General features: G+C 44.1%; 1 protein-coding gene across 1 annotated transcript; it reads left to right on the top strand.

Annotated features, from left to right (window-relative positions):
• The first annotated feature begins 2,242 nt into the window (after positions 1–2,242).
• Positions 2,243–19,688, top strand: LOC141084710 (SRSF protein kinase 3-like). Its single transcript, XM_073569585.1, has 11 exons — positions 2,243–2,650; positions 5,630–5,738; positions 5,891–5,978; positions 6,734–6,821; positions 8,084–8,190; positions 11,015–11,177; positions 11,250–11,344; positions 12,340–12,447; positions 17,841–17,910; positions 18,211–18,303; positions 18,944–19,688. Exons 1-11 carry the CDS (start codon positions 2,524–2,526, stop codon positions 19,126–19,128), a joined length of 1,233 nt encoding a protein of 410 aa, XP_073425686.1. The 5' UTR covers positions 2,243–2,523; the 3' UTR covers positions 19,129–19,688.
• The last annotated feature ends 178 nt before the right edge of the window (positions 19,689–19,866 follow it).

The following is a 19,866-nucleotide window of genomic DNA, read 5'->3' as shown; positions in this document are numbered from 1 at the left end:
CAATGGTATAAACAGATCTTATGCATGCTGTGTGCTAGATGATATATATATATATATATATATAAATAATCTTGCATTTGCTATTTATGCATTCACTGTGCTGAGAGATCCTATTCTATGTATATCCTGCCATTTTTAGGTTGAATATTCTCTTCTGAAAAAACCTTGCTCCATTTTAGATTATAAAAAAAAACTTCCTGCAATCGCCACTAGAGGGAGCTCAGGACCTGCCTGCATACAGCTTTATTATTGGGTTCCATACGCAAACAGTATACACTAAGCTCCCCCTAGTGGTGACTACAGGCAGCTACAATTTTAGCATTTGCCTAATTTTGTACAGGGGTATAAATTCTATAAATTAATAAGTTAGATCAGATTTTTTAATTAAATGAACAACTAAAAAATAAAAAAAAAAACTCCTTCCCCTGAGGTGCGCCTTTAAGAATATGCTCACATCATATATTTAAAGGGGAGTTCCAGGAATCGTCCTTGGTGCTCCAAGCATCTAGTAAATAAAGTTTCTTAGAATTTTGTGGAATCAATCACCATTTGCCTTTTGTAGTTGGACTTGGGTTACATGGGAGAAATACGCACCTGACAAGTGCCAAATTCTGACCTGTCACCAGCCAACATCGGTAACGGAGAGCGCGTCCGAAGAGCCAATGTCAACACGTCAGTGTTACTTATAGAAGCTGTAAATGTCGCCTTGCCCTATAAACGTGCGAGAGGCAGATGGAGATAAGCGCCTGCCACACGACAACTTTTATAAATTTATCCTCGTTGTCGTGTACGGAATTTACTGATATGTTTTATATGGTTCCAAAACTTTTGTTGAGCTTGAAAAAGTTCCAAATTCCAGTTTGTCGGCTACGCTGCTCTCAATGCCAAGCAGCAGCTGCAAAAGCAAATCAAATTTTAGGTTGTGTAAAAAAAAAAAAGTAGTAAAAATCAGAGGTGGAAGGTTTCCTAGGCATACAGCATACACCGCAGCCAACTTTAGGTCCCTGCTCCCCTCTGAGATGCCCCCCAGGGGGCTGCGGAGTCCCCACCTATGATTTCCCCCAAGGAAAGATCGTCAATGTACGGTCCGCAGAAACTTTAAATCATCCTGAATCGTTAATTAAGTGGATGTGACACACGAGAGTCACCGAGGAGTCATATGTTCTCGTTTGCCAATGTAACCCTATCCCGCGGCCTCTAAGCCTTGGCGCGCACTTGTATTATACGAGGCCGATTTACAGCATAGGTGGATTTGCAAGATCCTAGACGGCTGCGCTGATCTGTCTGGATTACTTGTAATATCCACTGATTAACCCAGGAAAACGTGGGCAGCTTTAAGTCATTTAAAGATAATGCCACAATCTGCGTCGTCCTATCTGCCAACATATGGATAGAGATTTAAAGGGATACTCCCACATGCATTGTAATGATGCACAACAGTTTCCCTATATTAATACATCTTGTGGGAGTATTCCCCCATCCATTCACAATCACATAACTCTTAGGAATAAGTATTAAAATGTTTTGACAATCCCCTTTTATCAGCCGATCCCTGTACTAGGACACCCATTGGTCTGCTGTAGTCTGTGCAGATGTTCAGTTTTACTGCAGCACCCCCTCAGGAAAAACAAGGTATTAAACAATGTCCATAAAAATAGATAATGCATTAATGCGCTGGGTCCTCCAGAGATAGAAATGCTCCTTATAGCCAATGAAGGACAGGAAGCTAAAGAAAAGAGGGGCAGGAGCTCAGGGGTAGCAAAGAGGAGCACGAGCATCAATGGGGCTGAATATGGTCACAACCGGAGGAAGTGCAGCTCTGGAGCGCAAACTGCTGCTTTAAGAGCTGATTTACTATGCAGGGTAAGAGAAGTTTCTGGAACGCATGTAAAGTGGCATTATTTGGGCAGATATGTCTAGTAGGGGTCTGTATTCCTAGCTTAGACCTTGTCCCCTATATCAGAATTGGAGGGTCCCCCAATGATCCTGATAAGGAACCCCCAGCAATATCCCTGCAGCACCCCCGCAGGGCAAATGAAGCATTGCACGATGCCTATTGAAATGAATATAATGTACGGACACGCAGGGTCCTCCAGAGTCAGAATCTGGAAATTTACCTAATATTGGACCTAAAAATGGGTTTTGTAAATGGCACAACCCCCTTAGTTGACAGAAGTCATCACGGACGTGTGGGCGCTGTCATGTGTGTTTCTATAAGTCCTGACACCCAGTGGCCCCCGTCTCTTACATGTTCTTGTCTACTTTATAACTGCATTTTGTAGAGAGCAGAAGGGGCACGTGGGTCCGGCTGGCAGCGCTGCCGTCCATTAGCGCTGTCCTTACTGTAACATCTGAGCGCCTGGATGCCAGAATGATGAAATGCCAGAGCCCCAAACTGTCTTGGCAGTTTTGTGAGTAGACAAGGACCTTAGAAGAGGGTGAAAGGGTCCTCGAGGACAGCGGGCGGGCAGCTGCGGACCCCGATGGTGAAGCCGAGATTATCACATGAGATATATATAATCTATGGATGTATACGGTAATCCGCTGCGTCTGATCACATTACAGGGCAAGTTCAGCACCAAGACAAAAGCAGCAAATAATATGTCTGATAAGGACGGAGCCCAGGAAAACCCTGCGGAGTATTGTCCGGGTGAGTGTAATAGGGGATTATTTATAATGGTGCAGAAGACAATGCGATTAATTAGGATTGGTGAAAGTCTGATGGCCGAGACCCCCACAGACCACAAATAACATCAGAATTTTTCCCATCTATAGTATTATATATTAGATACAGTTGTGGCCAAAAGTATTGACACCCCTGCAATTCTGTCAGATAATACTCAGTTTCTTCCTGAAAATGATTGCAAACACAAATTCTTTGGTATTATTATCTTCATTTAGTTTGTCTTAAATGAAAAAAACACAAAAGAGAATGAAGCAAAACATTGATCATTTCACACAAAACTCCAAAAATGGGCCAGACAAAAGTATTGGCACCCTCAGCCTAGTACTTGGTTGCACAACCTTTAGCCAAAATAACTGCGACCAACCGCTTCCGGTAACCATCAATGAGTTTCTTACAATGCTCTGCTGGAATTTTAGACCATTCTTCTTTGGCAAACTGCTCCAGGTCCCTGATATTTGAAGGGTGCCTTCTCCAAACTGCCATTTTTAGATCTCTCCACAGGTGTTCTATGGGATTCAGGTCTGGACTCATTGCTGGCCACCTTAGAAGTCTCCAGTGCTTTCTCTCAAACCATTTTCTAGTGCTTTTTGAAGTGTGTTTTGGGTCATTGTCCTGCTGGAAGACCCATGACCTCTGAGGTAGACCCAGCTTTCTCACACTGGGCCCTACATTATGCTGCAAAATTTGTTGGTAGTCTTCTGACTTCATAATGCCATGCACACGGTCAAGCAGTCCAGTGCCAGAGGCAGCAAAGCAACCCCAAAACATCAGGGAACCTCCGCCATGTTTGACTGTAGGGACCGTCTTCTTTTCTTGAATGCCTCTTTTTTTCTCCTGTAAACTCTATGTTGATGCCTTTGCCCAAAAAGATCTACTTTTGTCTCATCTGACCAGAGAACATTCTTCCAAAACGTTTTAGGCTTTTTCAGGTAAGTTTTGGCAAACTCCAGCCTGGCTTTTTTATGTCTCCGTGTAAGAAGTGGGGTCTTCCTGGGTCTCCTACCATACAGTCCCTTTTCATTCAGACGCCGATGGATAGTACGGGTTGACACCGTTGTACCCTCGGACTGCAGGGCAGCTTGAACTTGTTTGGATGTTAGTCGAGGTTCTTTATCCAACATCCGCACAATCTTGAGTTGAAATCTCTTGTCAATTTTTCTTTTCCGTCCACATCTAGGGAGGTTAGCCACAGTGCCATGAGCTTTACACTTCTTGATGACACTGCGCACGGTAGACACAGGAACATTCAGGTCTTTGGAGATGGACTTGTAGCCTTGAGATTGCTCATGCTTCCTCACAATTTGGTTTCTCAAGTCCTCAGACAGTGCTTTGGTCTTCTTTCTTTTCTCCATGCTCAATGTGGTCCACACAAGGACACAGGACAGAGGTTGAGTCAACTTTAATCCATGTCAACTGGCTGCAAGTGTGATTTAGTTATTGCCAACACCTGTTAGGTGCCACAGGTAAGTTACAGGTGCTGTTAATTACACAAATTAGAGAAACATCACATGATTTTTCGAACAGTGCCAATACTTTTGTCCACCCTCTTTTTTATGTTTGGTGTGGAATTATATCCAATTTGGCTTTTAGGACAATTCTTTTTGTGTTTTTTCATTTAAGACAAATTAAATGAAGATAATAATACCAAAGAATTTGTGTTTGCAATCATTTTCAGGAAGAAACTGAGTATTACCTGACAGACTTGCAGGGGTGTCAATACTTCTGGCCACAACTGTATATCCTGCTGATCCTGAGTTACATCCTGTATTATACCCCAGAGCTGCACTCACTATTCTGCTGGTGCAGTCACTGTGTACATACATTACTGATCCTGAGTTACATCCTGTATTATACTACAGAGCTGCACTCACTATTCTGCTGGTGCAGTCACTGTGTACATACATTACTGATCCTGAGTTACATCCTGTATTATACCCCAGAGCTGCACTCACTATTCTGCTGGTGCAGTCACTGTGTACATACATTACATTACTGATCCTGAGTTACATCCTGTATTATACCCCAGAGCTGCACTCACTATTCTGCTGGGGCAGTCACTGTGTACATACATTACATTACTGATCCTGAGTTACATCCTGTATTATACCCCAGAGCTGCACTCACTATTCTGCTGGTGCAGTCACTGTGTACATACATTACTGATCCTGAGTTACATCCTGTATTATACTACAGAGCTGCACTCACTATTCTGCTGGTGCAGTCACTGTGTACATACATTACTGATCCTGAGTTACATCCTGTATTATACCCCAGAGCTGCACTCACTATTCTGCTGGTGCAGTCACTGTGTACATACATTACATTACTGATCCTGAGTTACATCCTGTATTATACTCCAGAGCTGCACTCACTATTCTGCTGGTGCAGTCACTGTGTACATACATTACATTACTGATCCTGAGTTACATCCTGTATTATACCCCAGAGCTGCACTCACTATTCTGTAGTGTTGTGGACCATTCCCACTACACTGTCTCAGATGACACATCCTGCATAACTCCATCCAGGCTTCCTCATAGGTTAGGTTGCTCCTTGCCCTGCTTCTTCTGTTCCCACTTTCTTGTCTTTCCCTGTCTATCACCTCCCACCTTCCCCACTTCTGATCTGCTCAGCACAGGGGTCTTCTGGTTGTCATGTGGCTCAGCCACCCTGCCCACTGTCTCCACTTACAAGTCCTTATATAGGCAATGCCACAGTGACACCTAGTGTCCACAGTGAGCACTACACCCTTAATACATTCCAGGAATATCAAGTGCTCATTATCAGTATATTTATATAAAATGCACAGACAATTTGTATTTTACACTGCAAATAAAATTCCAAACCTATATACCCCTGGGGCAAATACTTAGAGACATTCCCTTTAAGTAGCAAATTAAGTCAGCTCCATAAACTCTTATAACTGCTGGTTACTTCTTGTAGGAGGATACCATCCAGTAGAAACAGGGGAGACACTAAACAGGAGATACCAAGTCATTCACAAAGTCGGCTGGGGCTACTTCTCCACCGTCTGGCTCTGCCGTGATTTACAGTACGTGGCATTTCTTAATTTTAGCTTTTTTTGGTTACTGAGGCTTCCGGCAATCACCTGCGATCTGTGGTCAAATCTGGTATTAATTTTCCTTGCAGCGCCCCTGCAGGAGAAATGAAGTATTACACAGACTTGTTTTTTTTTTCTTACAGAAAGAAGAAGTATGTTGCGGTCAAAATATCAAAAAGTGGGAAGAAGTTTAACGAGGCGGCGCTGGATGAAGTCACTCTGCTGAACTGTGTAATAACTCGCCACATGACCTTGTAGGTCTTCCAGCCAGCTTCAGAGCTGCATTCAAAGTACTGTTCATTACCACCGGGCAGTGACGCTCCTAATAAATATAGCAGTTGCTACAATGGTGGAATAACAGCAAAAAAGACACGAGCAGCAGACTGAGAGATCCTGAGTTACATCCTGTATTATGTCCCAGAGCTGCACTCACTATTCTGCTGGTGCAGTCACTGTGTACACACATTACATTACTGATCCTGAGCTACATCCTGCATTATGCTCCAGAGCTGCAATCACTATTCTGCTGGTGCAGTCACTGTGTACATACATTACATTACTGATCCTGAGTTACATCCTGTATTATACCCAAGAGCTGCACTCACTATTCTGCTGGTGCAGTCACTGTGTACATACATTACATTACTGATCCTTTGTTACATCCTGTATTATACTCCAGAGCTGCACTCACTATTCTGCTGGTGCAGTCACTGTGTACATACATTACATTACTGATCCTGAGTTACATCCTGTATTATACTCCAGAGCTGTACTCACTATTCTGCTGGTGCAGTCACTGTGTACATACATTACATTACTGATCTTGAGTTACATCCTGTATTATACTCCAGAGCTGCACTCACTATTCTGCTGGTGCAGGCACTGTGTACATACATTACATTACTGATCCTGAGCATGAAAAACACAAATATTCATCTGTGTGATGCATAGGAAGACGTTAATGCGACTTGGCTCCTTTTTTTTAGGTAAACGGGGCACGAAAAAAAGAATCCCAAGGAGAGAACGTCATCCGCTTTCTACACGACTTTAAACTGATTGGAGAGAACGGACTTCATATCCTTCTCGGCTGATACATTGTAACAGATCTCAGCTGATCTATCATTAAAGGGGGTTTTCGGACCGGGGCTAATTTTTATCGGGGGCTGTATCAAGTGGCACAGCTGTGAGATACACCATGGTAGGATTCGGCGCTGCTTGCTGATTTGATCGGTTATTAGGTGATAGATCAGATACCAGTGAAATCCAGATGGTGGCGCCGGGTTCTCCCCACTCAAGAACCCAATATAGACTCTCCTGAAGGAGAAGCTAGGGCCCACCGGAGGAATCTTCACTGCTCCGGTTGGTCTGTCCAGCCATGCAGATAAGGCTTGTGTAGGGCAAAAGTCACACACACCATGCTGTTAGGGATTTCCATGCGGATGACCAACAATATGTAAGTACACCCCACAGGGACAGACATCCCAATTCATCCACCAACACTCCAGGACCTGGCTGCATTTTGCAAAAAGGGGTAAAAAAAGTACACTATATGATATTTTGGCCAAACGCGCGTCGAGGATTTTCATGGTCTCCGATTCCACTATACGAAAATTAAAAGAAAGTTACTAAAAAAGACAAAAATCCCAAGAATAAAAAATATAAAATAAGTAAAGAAAACACATTTCCCAGTACATTAAAGCACTGCAGGATGTAGCTGGGCACCACGGACTATGCCACGGCAAGATGGTGAGGAGGGCACAAAGGAAGCTTCTACTATCTATTTAGGATTTATATATCTCCCTACAAAAAAGTTCGAATAGAATCTCCTCATAGAATGAAGTGTGAACAGGTGTGAGCTGCGCTGACTACAGAAGATACACAAAAATATACATCCGCCACTGTGTGCACCAAACATACGGGGAGCTGAGCCCACATCATCCGCAGATGACCACGGACATGTTACACCCGGCATCTGCATCTAGGGGTGTGTTGAATTTTCAGAGCAGAAACTGAGCAGGAACTCTGAGTTTCTGAGCAGGATTTGCAGAGTTTTCCGAGTTTCTGCTCCAAAATCCGCTAAAAACACCTAAATGTGAACACACACTAACAGAGTGGAGCGGTGCTGATTTTTACTTTATACTGTAAAACGTTGTTACGTCACCGTCTATACAGAGGGACAGGTACAGGTCACCTCCGATATGTACCGGGATTATGTGGGGTCCGGGTGAGAGATCGGATGAGGGTCCCTATTATAGGTAGTCGGACCGTGGCTCTAGTGGAAAAGTTATAAGGGAACTTTACCCAAACTTGAAGCGCCCTCCATAACTCCACTCCACATGTCTGTCTGGTGTTTGAGCTGCTGGGACCTTCTCTTCTGCATCTGATGAAAAACTATGGACCCCGGGGTCTCCCGCTGACGTGTGTGAAGAGGGTCCTGCAACAGGTAAGTGCCCACGCATGGTGCAGACTGGTCCTTGGGTCAGAGTTGGTCCAATGTCACAGACTTTGGCCCCTCCAAGATATTGGTCGTCTATCAAGTTATTGACTACCAATGTCCGCAGGCGCCCATTGGCTTTGTTTGGGCACCTGGACGTCCAACATTGTGCATCATGGCTCCCGGTCTATATAGGAGGCATACAAGAGCGCCCCTATATGATGCTGGACCCCACCCAGAGTTACCTTCCTAGGGGGGGAAGTGTCCTCTCCATATGCACAAAAGTGGAGGAAAAGGGACCCCTCCATGGCCAGATGGACGTCGCCGCGACAGTGACATATCTCTCTGGATTCGTCCTTCCCTGGGGGTGGAGGGGGATGGTGGAGGTGATGGAACCTGCATGAATAGGCCCCTGATACCACAAACTCCTTGCCTTTCTCCCTGTTGTTCGGCTGCACAATGGATAATGGATTTCATGTGATATATAATATATTAGAGCGGAAAACAAGCAAAAAAAAAAATCGATTTCTAGCTCTTAAGGCTTAATAGCTTAAAAAAATCTTTTGGGACCTTGTAATTTCCCTTAATATTCCTGAAAATGATCCGTATAATGCTAAGATGATTGGATTCTTTAAAGGAAGAGCCCCTCGAAAAGATCCTCTAAGAGCTGAAGTGGGATTTTGGATCCCATAATCATTATGACAATCATTATGATCTGGGTAAAGGGATTGTGCAAAATTATATAAAAAAAAAAAGCGCCCCCAACTGTTCACAGGTTGTTTGAGGTATTGCAGCTGTGTCCTGTTCACTTCAATGAACACAGCTGGTGCCAATTCTGGAAAACAGCCTAAGGTCCCCTTCACACATCCTGATATTTCTGGTACTGGAAAAAACAGTACTGAAGCTATCCGTGTCCATGTGTTGCTTCCATGTGGCATACGTATGACATCCGTGTGCCATCAGTGTGACACATACCGACACCTTGGAAAAGCTGTACAGTTTGCGCTGTTCCCATGAGTCGGGTGCTGAAGGCAGGTCTCATCATTGTCACCCGGTCTCCCTGAGATCAGCACGGCCAGGCGACAATGATGGGAGGTATATTCAGCACCCACTGTTTACATCATATGTAAAATAAATTAAATAAATGATTAAAGAAAAAAATGGCATGGATCCTGCATAATTTTCAGAAACAGCAGAGGGAAAGCCCACGGCTGGGGGCTGATGTTAATAATCTGGGAAATGGGACAATATCCCAAAAGGTTTCCAGGCTATTAATAACAGAGTACAGCTGTTTGCTTAGCCTTTACTGGTTAGTTTACAGGAGACCCAAGAAAAAAAGACGTAGGGTCCCCCTATAAATTCAAGCCAGCAAAGGCTAAACAGACAGCTGTATGCTGATATTAATAGCCTAGGAAGAGGCCATTGATATTGGCCCCCCTCCCAGGCTAAGAACATCAGCCCTCAGACGCCCCAGAAATGGCGCATCCATAAGATGCGCCAAATCTGGAGCTTAGCCTCGCTCTTCCCAAGTGCCCTGTGATGGTGGCAAGTGGGGTAATAGGGTTGGGGTTGATGTCAGCTGTTTTATCAAGCCCAGGTGTTAGTAATGGAGAGGTATTCATCATTACTAACCTTATAGTCATATTGTAAAAAAAAATACACAGCCAGAATAATGTCCTTTAATTGAAAGACACAGATGGCTTTATTTGAAATAAACACTCCTCACCCTCTTTTTCCCATTTATTAATGTAAACATTAAAATAATAAAACGTTATATTCCTCATCTGTCCAACGACAATCCATTCGTCCCACAAAAAACTCCAGCTCTGCTACATCTAGATTGCATGGCTGAGCAGAGGCATGATTCAATCGCTGAGCCATGAATCCAGGACACACTGAGCTGAGCTTGGGACGCAGCTTCAGTGAAGAGCGGTAACGTCATAGAGGTCACTGCCAGCTGTTCCCACGCTCAGTGCAGTGATGAATTGCGGTAACCTTCATGACGTCCCCGATAGCACCGTAAGAATTTTCTCTCACCTCTCAACTTTCCATTACTAACCCCTGGGCTTGATGTCAATGGCCATAAAGCAGCTGACATCAACCCCAACCCTATTACCCCACTGGCTACCGCACTAGGGCAAGTGGTAAGTGCGATGCTAAGCTCCAGATTTGGGACATCTTATGGATGTGTCATTTCTGGGACGGCTGAAGGCTGATGTTCGTAGCCTGGGAGAGGGGCAATATCCCTGGCCCCTTTCCAGGCTATTAATAACCCACGGCTGTCTGTTTAGCTTTGGCTGGTTTGAATTTATTGGCGGACCTATGTCATTTTTTTCTGAGGTCCCCCGTAAACTAACCATTAAAGGCTAAGAAAACGATTGTGAGCTGTTATTAATAGCCTGGGAAGCTTTAGGGATATTGTCCCCTTTCCCAGATTATTAACATTAGCCCCCAGCGGTCGGCTTTCCCTCTGCTGGTTATGAAAATTATGCGGGAAGCTCTGTACCGCTTTTTCCCAGGCACCGGTACGTATCACACTGATGACACAAAGATGTCATCCGTGTGTCATCAGTGTGCACATGTGCGGGACATTTTGCGTCCCGTGCTGCTGATAAAAAATGGACATGTCAGCGTGTTTTGCCCACACACAGACCATGGAAAAACACTGATATGTGAGTAGACCCATTCAAGTACCAGAGACACTGACGTATGAAGTAGGCCTAGGTCAGTGCACAATATTTTTCACTCGGTGGTACCACAACTCTTCATCAGAGCATGCTAAGAGTACCTTCCTGTTCCTTGTGTCCCAAATACTAAATCTCTTCTGTTGAAGGTTCTTCAAGGTCTGAATTTCCTCCATAAGAAATGCCGCATTATCCACACGGATATAAAGCCGGAAAACATCCTGGTGTGTGTAAAGGCGGACAACTTCCAGCAGTACATGACCGAGGCGGAGGTCTGGAACCACAACAGGACCCGCAGCGGCAACGTCAATGGTAGGACCACGACTACTGATCAGAAAGGTCAACCTCTATATGGGAAGTCTTCCCATCATTGTCTCGTTCTAGGGATGGACGTCAACTTCTTAACTCATCTCTTTGAGACTGGAAACGCGGACATGCTGGGGGTGAAAATTGCAGATTTGGGAAGTGCATGTTGGACAGTAAGTCTTTCGCTCTCATGGATTTGCGTCTAACGCTTGATGAAGGTCTTCAAAGGCGAAACGCATGGCCAAAACCATATTTTGCAATGTAGATACATCCATGGACTCCACAAGCTCCAGCAATAGATGTCCATACAATGGTCTATATGGTGCTCTTATCCTTTTGGAACATCTTCGAAGAACTATTCGGCACAGGGTCTTGGAGAATAGGGACTTGCTTATAAGGATCCAAGAATGGACCAATGAATGACATTTTTAGAGACGATTTTGGTCATTTTTCCAACAGAGTTACCCTTTAAAGGGAATCAGTCATGTTGGAAATGGTCTCTGATTTGCAGGACGGATGAGGAGCTGAGCAGATTGATGGTAATTTTTAGGAGAAATGTTTCAGAAAAACTTGTATTTTACCCATTGAAATCCCCCATGTTTGCACGTATGAGTCCAGTGGGAGGAGCTAATCAGTGATTAGCTGTCAGTCACTAATAGAACCGCCCACTGGACTCCTACATATAAACAAGTAGGGATTTCAATTACTTAAATACAAGCTACGCTGAATCTTTTCTAACAATCCCACATATCATTCTGCTAGGCTTCTCCACTATATGGCGGTGTCCACAGATCAGACGGTGCACACAGTGTGACACCGTCCCTTTTAAGTAGGTGAAATGAAAATGTAATTAATAGCAAAAATTCTATAAATGTATAGGACGACGGGTGATAGATTTTATCTTTTGTCAAACATGATCTGATAAAATCTACCCTAGATATCGTGGCGCCCTATAGGTAGTAGAAGGGGGTAACACATGACGGCGGGGTCATTTGTAGTGTGTAACCTCCGGAGACACAATGCTCTGCATAGGGGCTGTGAACGCTAAACGGAGTCTATTGGTAAAGTTGTTTCTCTATTTCGCATTCACCGGAATGCAACAAACTTGAGACAGCGGCGGCGGCCTCGCTCGTGAGCCATGATCAGATTTACTTCTGTTTGATTGCAGTATAAACCGTTCTCGGAAGAGATCCAGACTCAGCAATACAGGGCGCTGGAGGTCCTGCTGGGCTCCGGATACAGCACCCCGGCCGATATATGGAGTACTGCGTGTATGGTATTCTCCCTTATATTCTTCTCTAGGGCTAAAATATAGATATGTTGAAGGGGATAAAGCAACAGAGAGGGGCCAAAAAATCACGGGGTCTGGTTACACAAACGCCTGCAATGATTACAACTGCTTCACCATCCTATCAAATAGTGCAGATTTTCCTTGCACCGTCGTTGCAAGGGTTAATCAGTTCAGTTGATGTCCTGGAGCTCTCCATCCTGAATTGTCTCAGCAGTTCTGTGTTGGCCGCTTCCCTCTGGTATGTATGCTCGCCACTGGCACTTGGGAGTTGCCAGTGGTAGTTACAACTTCCTGGTTTGGAGTTAGAGGAGAAGTTCAGGGTTTGGAGTTGACGGTTGGAGATTGCTGGGTGGGTTGATTTCCGTGTTTATCCTCTCCCGTTTGGTTTGTGCTTCCTATTCCTTTCCTGTTTCCCATGCTGTTTTATCCTGAGTGTATTTGTATGACTGTAGTTTTCTCTTATCCCTGTCTATTCACCCGGTCGGTCTGCTAAGTGTTCTACAATACACTTCAGCCTCACACCTCCCTGGGTGGGGGAGGGAACAAATAAGGGTAAGATAGGAGCATAGCATTCTACGTGACCCCTGCGTTTCCTCCTTCTTGGGTAATCTAAGGGACAGGGATAGCCTAGGTTGCCCCTAGATCGAGAGATCGGGTAAGCGCCCACAGTATCTTGTCACTGGCCATACCTTTTTGGATCCATTATGCTTGGAGGTGGTAGACTTGCGCTCATTTGCTTTGCATTGCTCACTGACTCCAGGCTTAGGACCCACGGCTCCCGAGCAACTCAGTGGAGCCCAAGATCGCTTTGCCGGAGAGGTTCTCTGGGGGTCGGGATAAGTTAGTTGTTTTCAAGGAGGCCTTTTATTTTAGGTTACATTCTAACTCCTTGGGTACTGAAGAGCCAAGGGTGGGATGTAATCTCCCTTCTCTAGGGTGACCCTCAAGCCTGGGCAATTTCTCTCCCGTCTGAATCCCAGTTAAATATTCAGGATTGAGAGTCCTCAGTGGTTGATACCTTTTAATGGCTAACTGAAAAGATGGTAACACATTGCAAGCTTTCCAGACTACTCAGGTCTCTTCTTCAGGCTAGACTAATACAAAATCTGAAGTCACATATTTATGCACAATACAACACAGAAAAAATGCAATAGATAACACAAGTGACGAGAAGCAGAACTATCAATATGGGAGAGGGAGAAACATAAATATTGGACCAGTACATAGATAAGGAGTCCGGATGTTTTATAGTCCTCTGATTGGGGTCTCCTAATGTGTTGTGATGCCCCCACCAGGTTTTAAAAGCAAATTCCTACAAAGGTACAAAGATATACATCTTTCCTGTATCAGATGGTTGAGGAATTTTTTCTGTCTCTGGGTCTTATTTATGACGACCTCGAGCGTATCTCTCTGGCTAAGTATGAACTACGTCAGCTTCAGCAGGGAGACCGGCCGGCGGAGGAGTATTGCTCCGAGTTCCATAGATGGTCCATAATGCTGGATGGAATGAGCCCTCGCTCCAAAGGAACCCATGTAGTTGGAGGGGACAATTTGTTTTATTTGTCCTCCTGCAGTTCGGCACAAAGAGGGATTGTGCTTTTTCTATGGTATGAAGGATCATTTTGTTGATATCTGTCCATCCATACATTTCCGCAAACAGCAGCTGGAAAACTAAGGAGACCGGGTTGCGTGGAGGTTAGCAACCCAGGTGTACATATCTCCTCCATGGGTTGGTCACCATTCTTTTCACCGGATGAGATCCATTTCCGAGAAAGGTGGTTATTTCAGCCTTTTTGGACAGTGGGTCGGGGTTTAATCTGATTGGCGCCCGGTTCGTCCAAGACTAGGGTCTCAATCCTCATAAATTGTCTAGATCTATACCTATAAACACCATTGACTCCCCACCCTTTACCCAGGGGTATTTTACTCAGGTCGTTCAAGTGATATATCTGCAGGTAGGGGACATGCACTCGGAATTAATCGACTGTCATGTGGTAGAGAGTCTGCCCTCTCCTGTGGTTCTTAGACTACCTTGCCTGAAGTTGCACAATCCAGGATCCGTATCTGCTCCCTCTCATTCCAGCCTTTTTAATCAGATCTTGGGGGCAAAGTGGTTTTATAAACTGGATCACAGGGGGGATAAGTAGAAGACAGCTTTTAATACACCAGAGGGACACTACGAAAACCTTGTTATGCCATTTAGGTTGACTAATGCTCCAGCCGTTTTTCAGCACATTGTAGATGACTTTTTTAGTCACCTGGCTGGTAGATTTGTGGTGGTATATCTGGACGACATATTGATTCATGCACTGGACCTCGAGTCACATCAGGTTTCTATCAGGCTGGTCTTAGAGATACTCAGAGACAATAAATTATTTGTCAGACCGGAAAAATGCATGTTCTCGGTTCAGGAGATCCCTTTTTTGGTTATTTGTTACTGTCCACTGGCTTTCGCATGGATCCGGCGATACTAGATTGAGATAATCCTGAGGACTTAAAGGCGTTACAAAGGTTTTTGGGTTTCGCCAATTATTACCGTAAGTTCATCAAGAACTTTTTAAAAGTGGCCAAACCTCTGACGGATATGACCAGGAAAGGGACAAACTTTTCCAAATGTTTCAGTCCGGCCAGAGAGGCATCTGCTACTTTAATGAAATGTTTTGCATCTGCGCCGATCCTCATACAGCCTGACGTCACTCAGTCTTTTATCTTTGAGGTCGATGCGTCTGAGGTGGGGCTGGGGGCTGTATTGTTGCAGGGTGCGTCTCCTGGTAAATGGAGTCCATGTGCATACTTTTCAAAAACACTGTCATCCGCTGAGAAAAGTTGCGACATTGGTAATAGTGAACTCTTGGCAATAAGGTGGGATTTTGAAGGGTGGCATCATTTTTTGGAAGGGGCAGTTCATCCGGTCATGTAGTCACTGATGATAAAATCTTTTGTATTTGGAATCTGCCAAATGTCTAATGCCTCGACAGTCAAGGTGGGCATTGTTCTTCACCTGATTCAGCTTTTTTTGTGACGTATAGATCGGGGAACAAGAACATTAAGGTGGATGCCTTATCTCGTTGTTTTCATGGGGGTGGCGATAATTGTGAACCGGTTCCTATATTACAGAAGGGGTCGAAATGGCGTCTATATGCTCCGATCCTGAGAAAGAGGTTGTTCACGCTCAGGGGGACGCCCCTGCTGCCTGTAAGCTATGAATCTCCATCTGAGAGGCCTTAGTGAAGATCACGATTTAGTGTTGGCCGGACATCCTGGTAATAAAGCCACCACAGATCTTCTTACTCTGTGTTTTTGGTGGCCAGGTGCTCATCAGGATGTCCGGGAGTATGTAGCCACCTGCAGTGTCTGTGCGCGTTCTAAGACCTCTCATACTCGTCCGTCGGGGGCTCTCCAACCATTGGCATTTCCCAGTAGACTGTGAACTCCTTTATCAGTAGATTTCATCACTGCTCTACCCGTGTCAGCAGGTATTACTGTAATATTGGGGATGGTGGACAGATTCAGCAAGATGGCTCACTTAATTGCACTACCTGCTTTACCTAACACCAAGACCTTGGCACAAATTTTTATTAAAGACACAGTGAAATTACATGGGATTCCATCTGATATTCTTTCCAAGGGTTCAATTTCTTTCCGAATGTTGGAAAGTCTTTTGAGCTTGCTTAGGTATTCATCTTTCATTTTCTTCCACTTTTCATCCTCAGTCTGATGGGCAAACTGAGTGAGTGAACCAGAACCTTGAGACTCATCTTAGGTGCCTTGTGTCCGAGATTCAGGAGGATTGGGTTACCTACTTACCTCTAGCTGAGTTTGCGGTGAATAACCATTGTCATGAGTCTACTGGTAAGTCCCCGTTCTTAGGGGTATAAGGATTTCGGCCTGAATTCTGCTCCTTCAGTAGGAATCGTTCTTTTGAAATACCTGAGGAGGAACGGTTTTCTTTGTCTATTACATTGGAGTGGTAAGGGGTTATTGATAATTAGAGGAGGATGGGGTCCAAATATAAGAGTGTGATTGATCGGAAACTCTTGGTGCATCCGGACCTGTGTGCTGGTGATCTGGTGTGGTTGGCCTCGAAGAACATTAAGTTGAAGGTCCCTTCTTGGAAACTGTGTCCCAGGTTCATTGGTCCTTATAAGATTGTGGCCGTTGTCAATTGAGTAGCGTTTCGCCTTGATTTGCCTCCCACTTTTAAGATTCATAATGTGTTTCATCAATCACTTCTCAAAAAAATATATTGCTTCCTCTCTACCATCTCCACCACCACCTTACCAGGTCATTGTTGATTGGAATCTGGAATTCCAGATAGCAAAGATTATCGATTCACGTTTGGTACGCCGATCGCTTCAATATTTGGTATATTGGAAGGGTTACGACTGTCCTGAAGAGAGAATGTAGGTACCAGCATCTGATGTTCATGCGATCAGGTTGGCCTGGTCTTTTCACACCTAAGATCCAGATAAAGCTGGTTCTGAGTTTCCGGAGGTCCCTCTTAGGAGGTATATTTGCTTGTCATTGGTACTTGGGAGTTGCCAGTGATAGTTACAACTTCCTGGTTACGTGGTGAAGGAGAAATTCAGTGTTTGGAATTGGCGGTCAGAGTTTTTTTAGGAGATTGCTGGGTGGCGTTGGTTTGCATGTTTATCCTTATCCGCTTCTATTTGGTTTCCCCTTCCTTTACCTCCCCTGCTTACCATTCTGTTGTTTTATGAGTGTATTGGTGTGATTGTAGTTTTCTTTATGGATATCTTAGCCATAGGACAGGTCAAAAGTATCAGATGGGTGGGTGTCCGACACCCAGCAACCCTACCGATCAGCTATTACCGGGTCCTAGAACCGCCACTACACCGTGGAGGCGCTGTGTTCTCACTCCATACACTGGCCGATTACAGATGTCGGACCCCTATACTAAGGCTTTTAACAAATGTCGGACTCCCACTGATCTAATGGATGACTTATCCTAATGATGGGTCATTAATATCAGGGAAATGGACAACCCCTTTAACGCTACACTCAGAAATCACTGTTGAGTCCTTAATTTGAATGCTCATCCCTAAATACCATTTTTCTGATACAGAGAGAATCTTGCAACATAGAAATAAAGAGTAAATAATAAAATTCAGTTTCCCTGCAGCCAACACTAGGGGGAGCTCAGGAGCTGACTGTATACAACGCATACATTGAAATCAATAATAAATTAGTATGTGGTGAGCTCCTATGTGAGAGGGGATATTAAAGGGTTAAATCTTTTTTTTTTTTTTGGGGGGAGGGGGTAATTAATTGCCATACCAGTAAGGTATATAATAGAATTGATTTAATGAGAGTTTATTACGTATCAGTATCTTTTACACTCTGGTTTGTCACTCTAGGCATTTGAAATGGCCACTTCCGTCTACCTCTTCGAGCCGCAAGTTGGGGAAAATTTCTCAAGAGATGACGGTAGGGACCTGCTTGCTGATGGTTTTCTATCACATAACGGTAGTAGGGTGGTAACTATGGGAAAAAAGTTTGAGATTTTTGGGATCTGTCCTATCACAGAGGGGAGTTTTCCCTATTCTTGATGCTTGTTCATAACAGTTTTTTGCCTGGCCACTAGAGGGAGGTGAAGAGCAGATGCCCCTCTTATAGCTTCATTCATCTAAACGTGATATCTAAAAAACAACAACAGAGGAATATGGAACATAGCGACAAATAATAGGAGGAATAATTATTAAAATAGATTTTTTTTGTATTTTTCAGATCATATCGCTTGTATAATTGAACTGCTTGGCCGCATACCACCCAAAATCGCCTTTTCGGGAAAAAACTCTGCAACGTTTTTCAACAAGCAAGGTATGAGGACGGCTGATGTGTAAATCTCATCAAATACCTGATTTATTTTAGGGGACATTCACACAATGTGGGATAAAGCGCAGCTTTCTGCCAATTTTACATAAAAAGAAAAAAAAAGTGTAATGGCAGAGCAAACTTGAGTCTCACCTAACTTTTCCAGAAAATAGAAATAATACAGGAGTGCAAAGGAAAAAAGAAGGCACATACAGAAGTAAAAAAAAAAGTTATTCTCCAGCAGACTTTTATCTCTATGCATGCAATGCAAGCAGTCACCACAAGAGGGAGACAACTCTACATGGAATTGACATTACTGTATGTAGGAGCTGTGTGCGCAATGAGCGCCACCTGGTGGCAGCTTTTGGAATTTATTTTTAATCCCAGTTATCCATACTTAAAATGTGTTTGTTTGTTTTAAAGAAACCACAGCACAGATGAAAAAGATGTAGTTAATTTAAATAAAAAACAAAACACATTATACTTTGTTTACATGTCTGCTCTAGGCAATCAACGTCCTCCTCATCCATTACGCGCTGGTATCAATGCTGGATAATACTCCCCCTTAAAAAAAGACAAACTGAGTTGTATTCCCAGCAGTTTCCTCCTTTGCAGGTGACCCAGCTTCCTGTTTCCTGCTTTGCAGGTGACCTCCTCCGGATTCCATACTTGTACCCCTGCGGCCTGTACGACACACTGGTGAACCGGCACAAGTGGCAGCAGAACGAGGCGCTGCTATTGGCCAGCTTCCTCCTACCGATGCTGGAATATTATCCGGAGAAGCGAGCGTCGGCGGAGAATTGTCTGGAACATCCTTGGATACAATCCTGACCGGATTCCCGCTGTTTCGTCACTTTGTTGATCTTTTTATACTTTTTTTTTTTTAATTGTTATGACGTAAGAAATCGCTGCAAAGAAACGTTAATAAAATGTTCTGTGTAAAGACCCCGATATTTATCCTCCCGATTATAAGGGGGGACACTCACGGTCTGAGGACTGGCCGTCCCTTTCTATATGGACCTGTGAAGAGCTCCATAGACTACAATGGGCACCGGATCCATCCGTGGAAAACAGCCATGTCTGAACGCGGCCGAGCAGAAAAAGTCTATCAGCGTGACACGTGGTTCCAGCATGAATCCCCCTGATGTAATAATACGGACGTGGCGGACACAGGGCGCTGCACTACACGTAACCTGGTGGCTGCGTATCCGCACGGAGCCGTCTAAAAACACAAATGTTTGTCCCTCCGATGCCGATCAGCCCGGCTATTTTATGTAAACTCGCCATATAGTGATTGGTCATTCAGACGTGGTGACTGATCCGGCTGCCGCTGCGATGAAGGCATTGGGTTAGACTTATGTACCATTGACCCCATCGTTAAAATCACATTTTATGCTTTATATCAGTTAGGAACCTCCTTATATTACACATATTAAAATTATATACATGACATATTAATAATAATAATAATAATAATAATAATAATAATAATAATAATAAAAAATAATAATACGCCCTCTTGTGGCCACTAGTAGATTTACTCTGCACTTCCTCGAGGTGCCATACTGA

This window comes from Dendrobates tinctorius, unplaced genomic scaffold (genome assembly GCF_039654945.1).
Source record: "Dendrobates tinctorius isolate UK_male_01 unplaced genomic scaffold, ASM3965494v1 ptg000027l, whole genome shotgun sequence".
NCBI lineage: Eukaryota > Metazoa > Chordata > Amphibia > Anura > Dendrobatidae > Dendrobates > Dendrobates tinctorius.
This window is presented reverse-complemented; position numbering and strand designations above follow the sequence as displayed.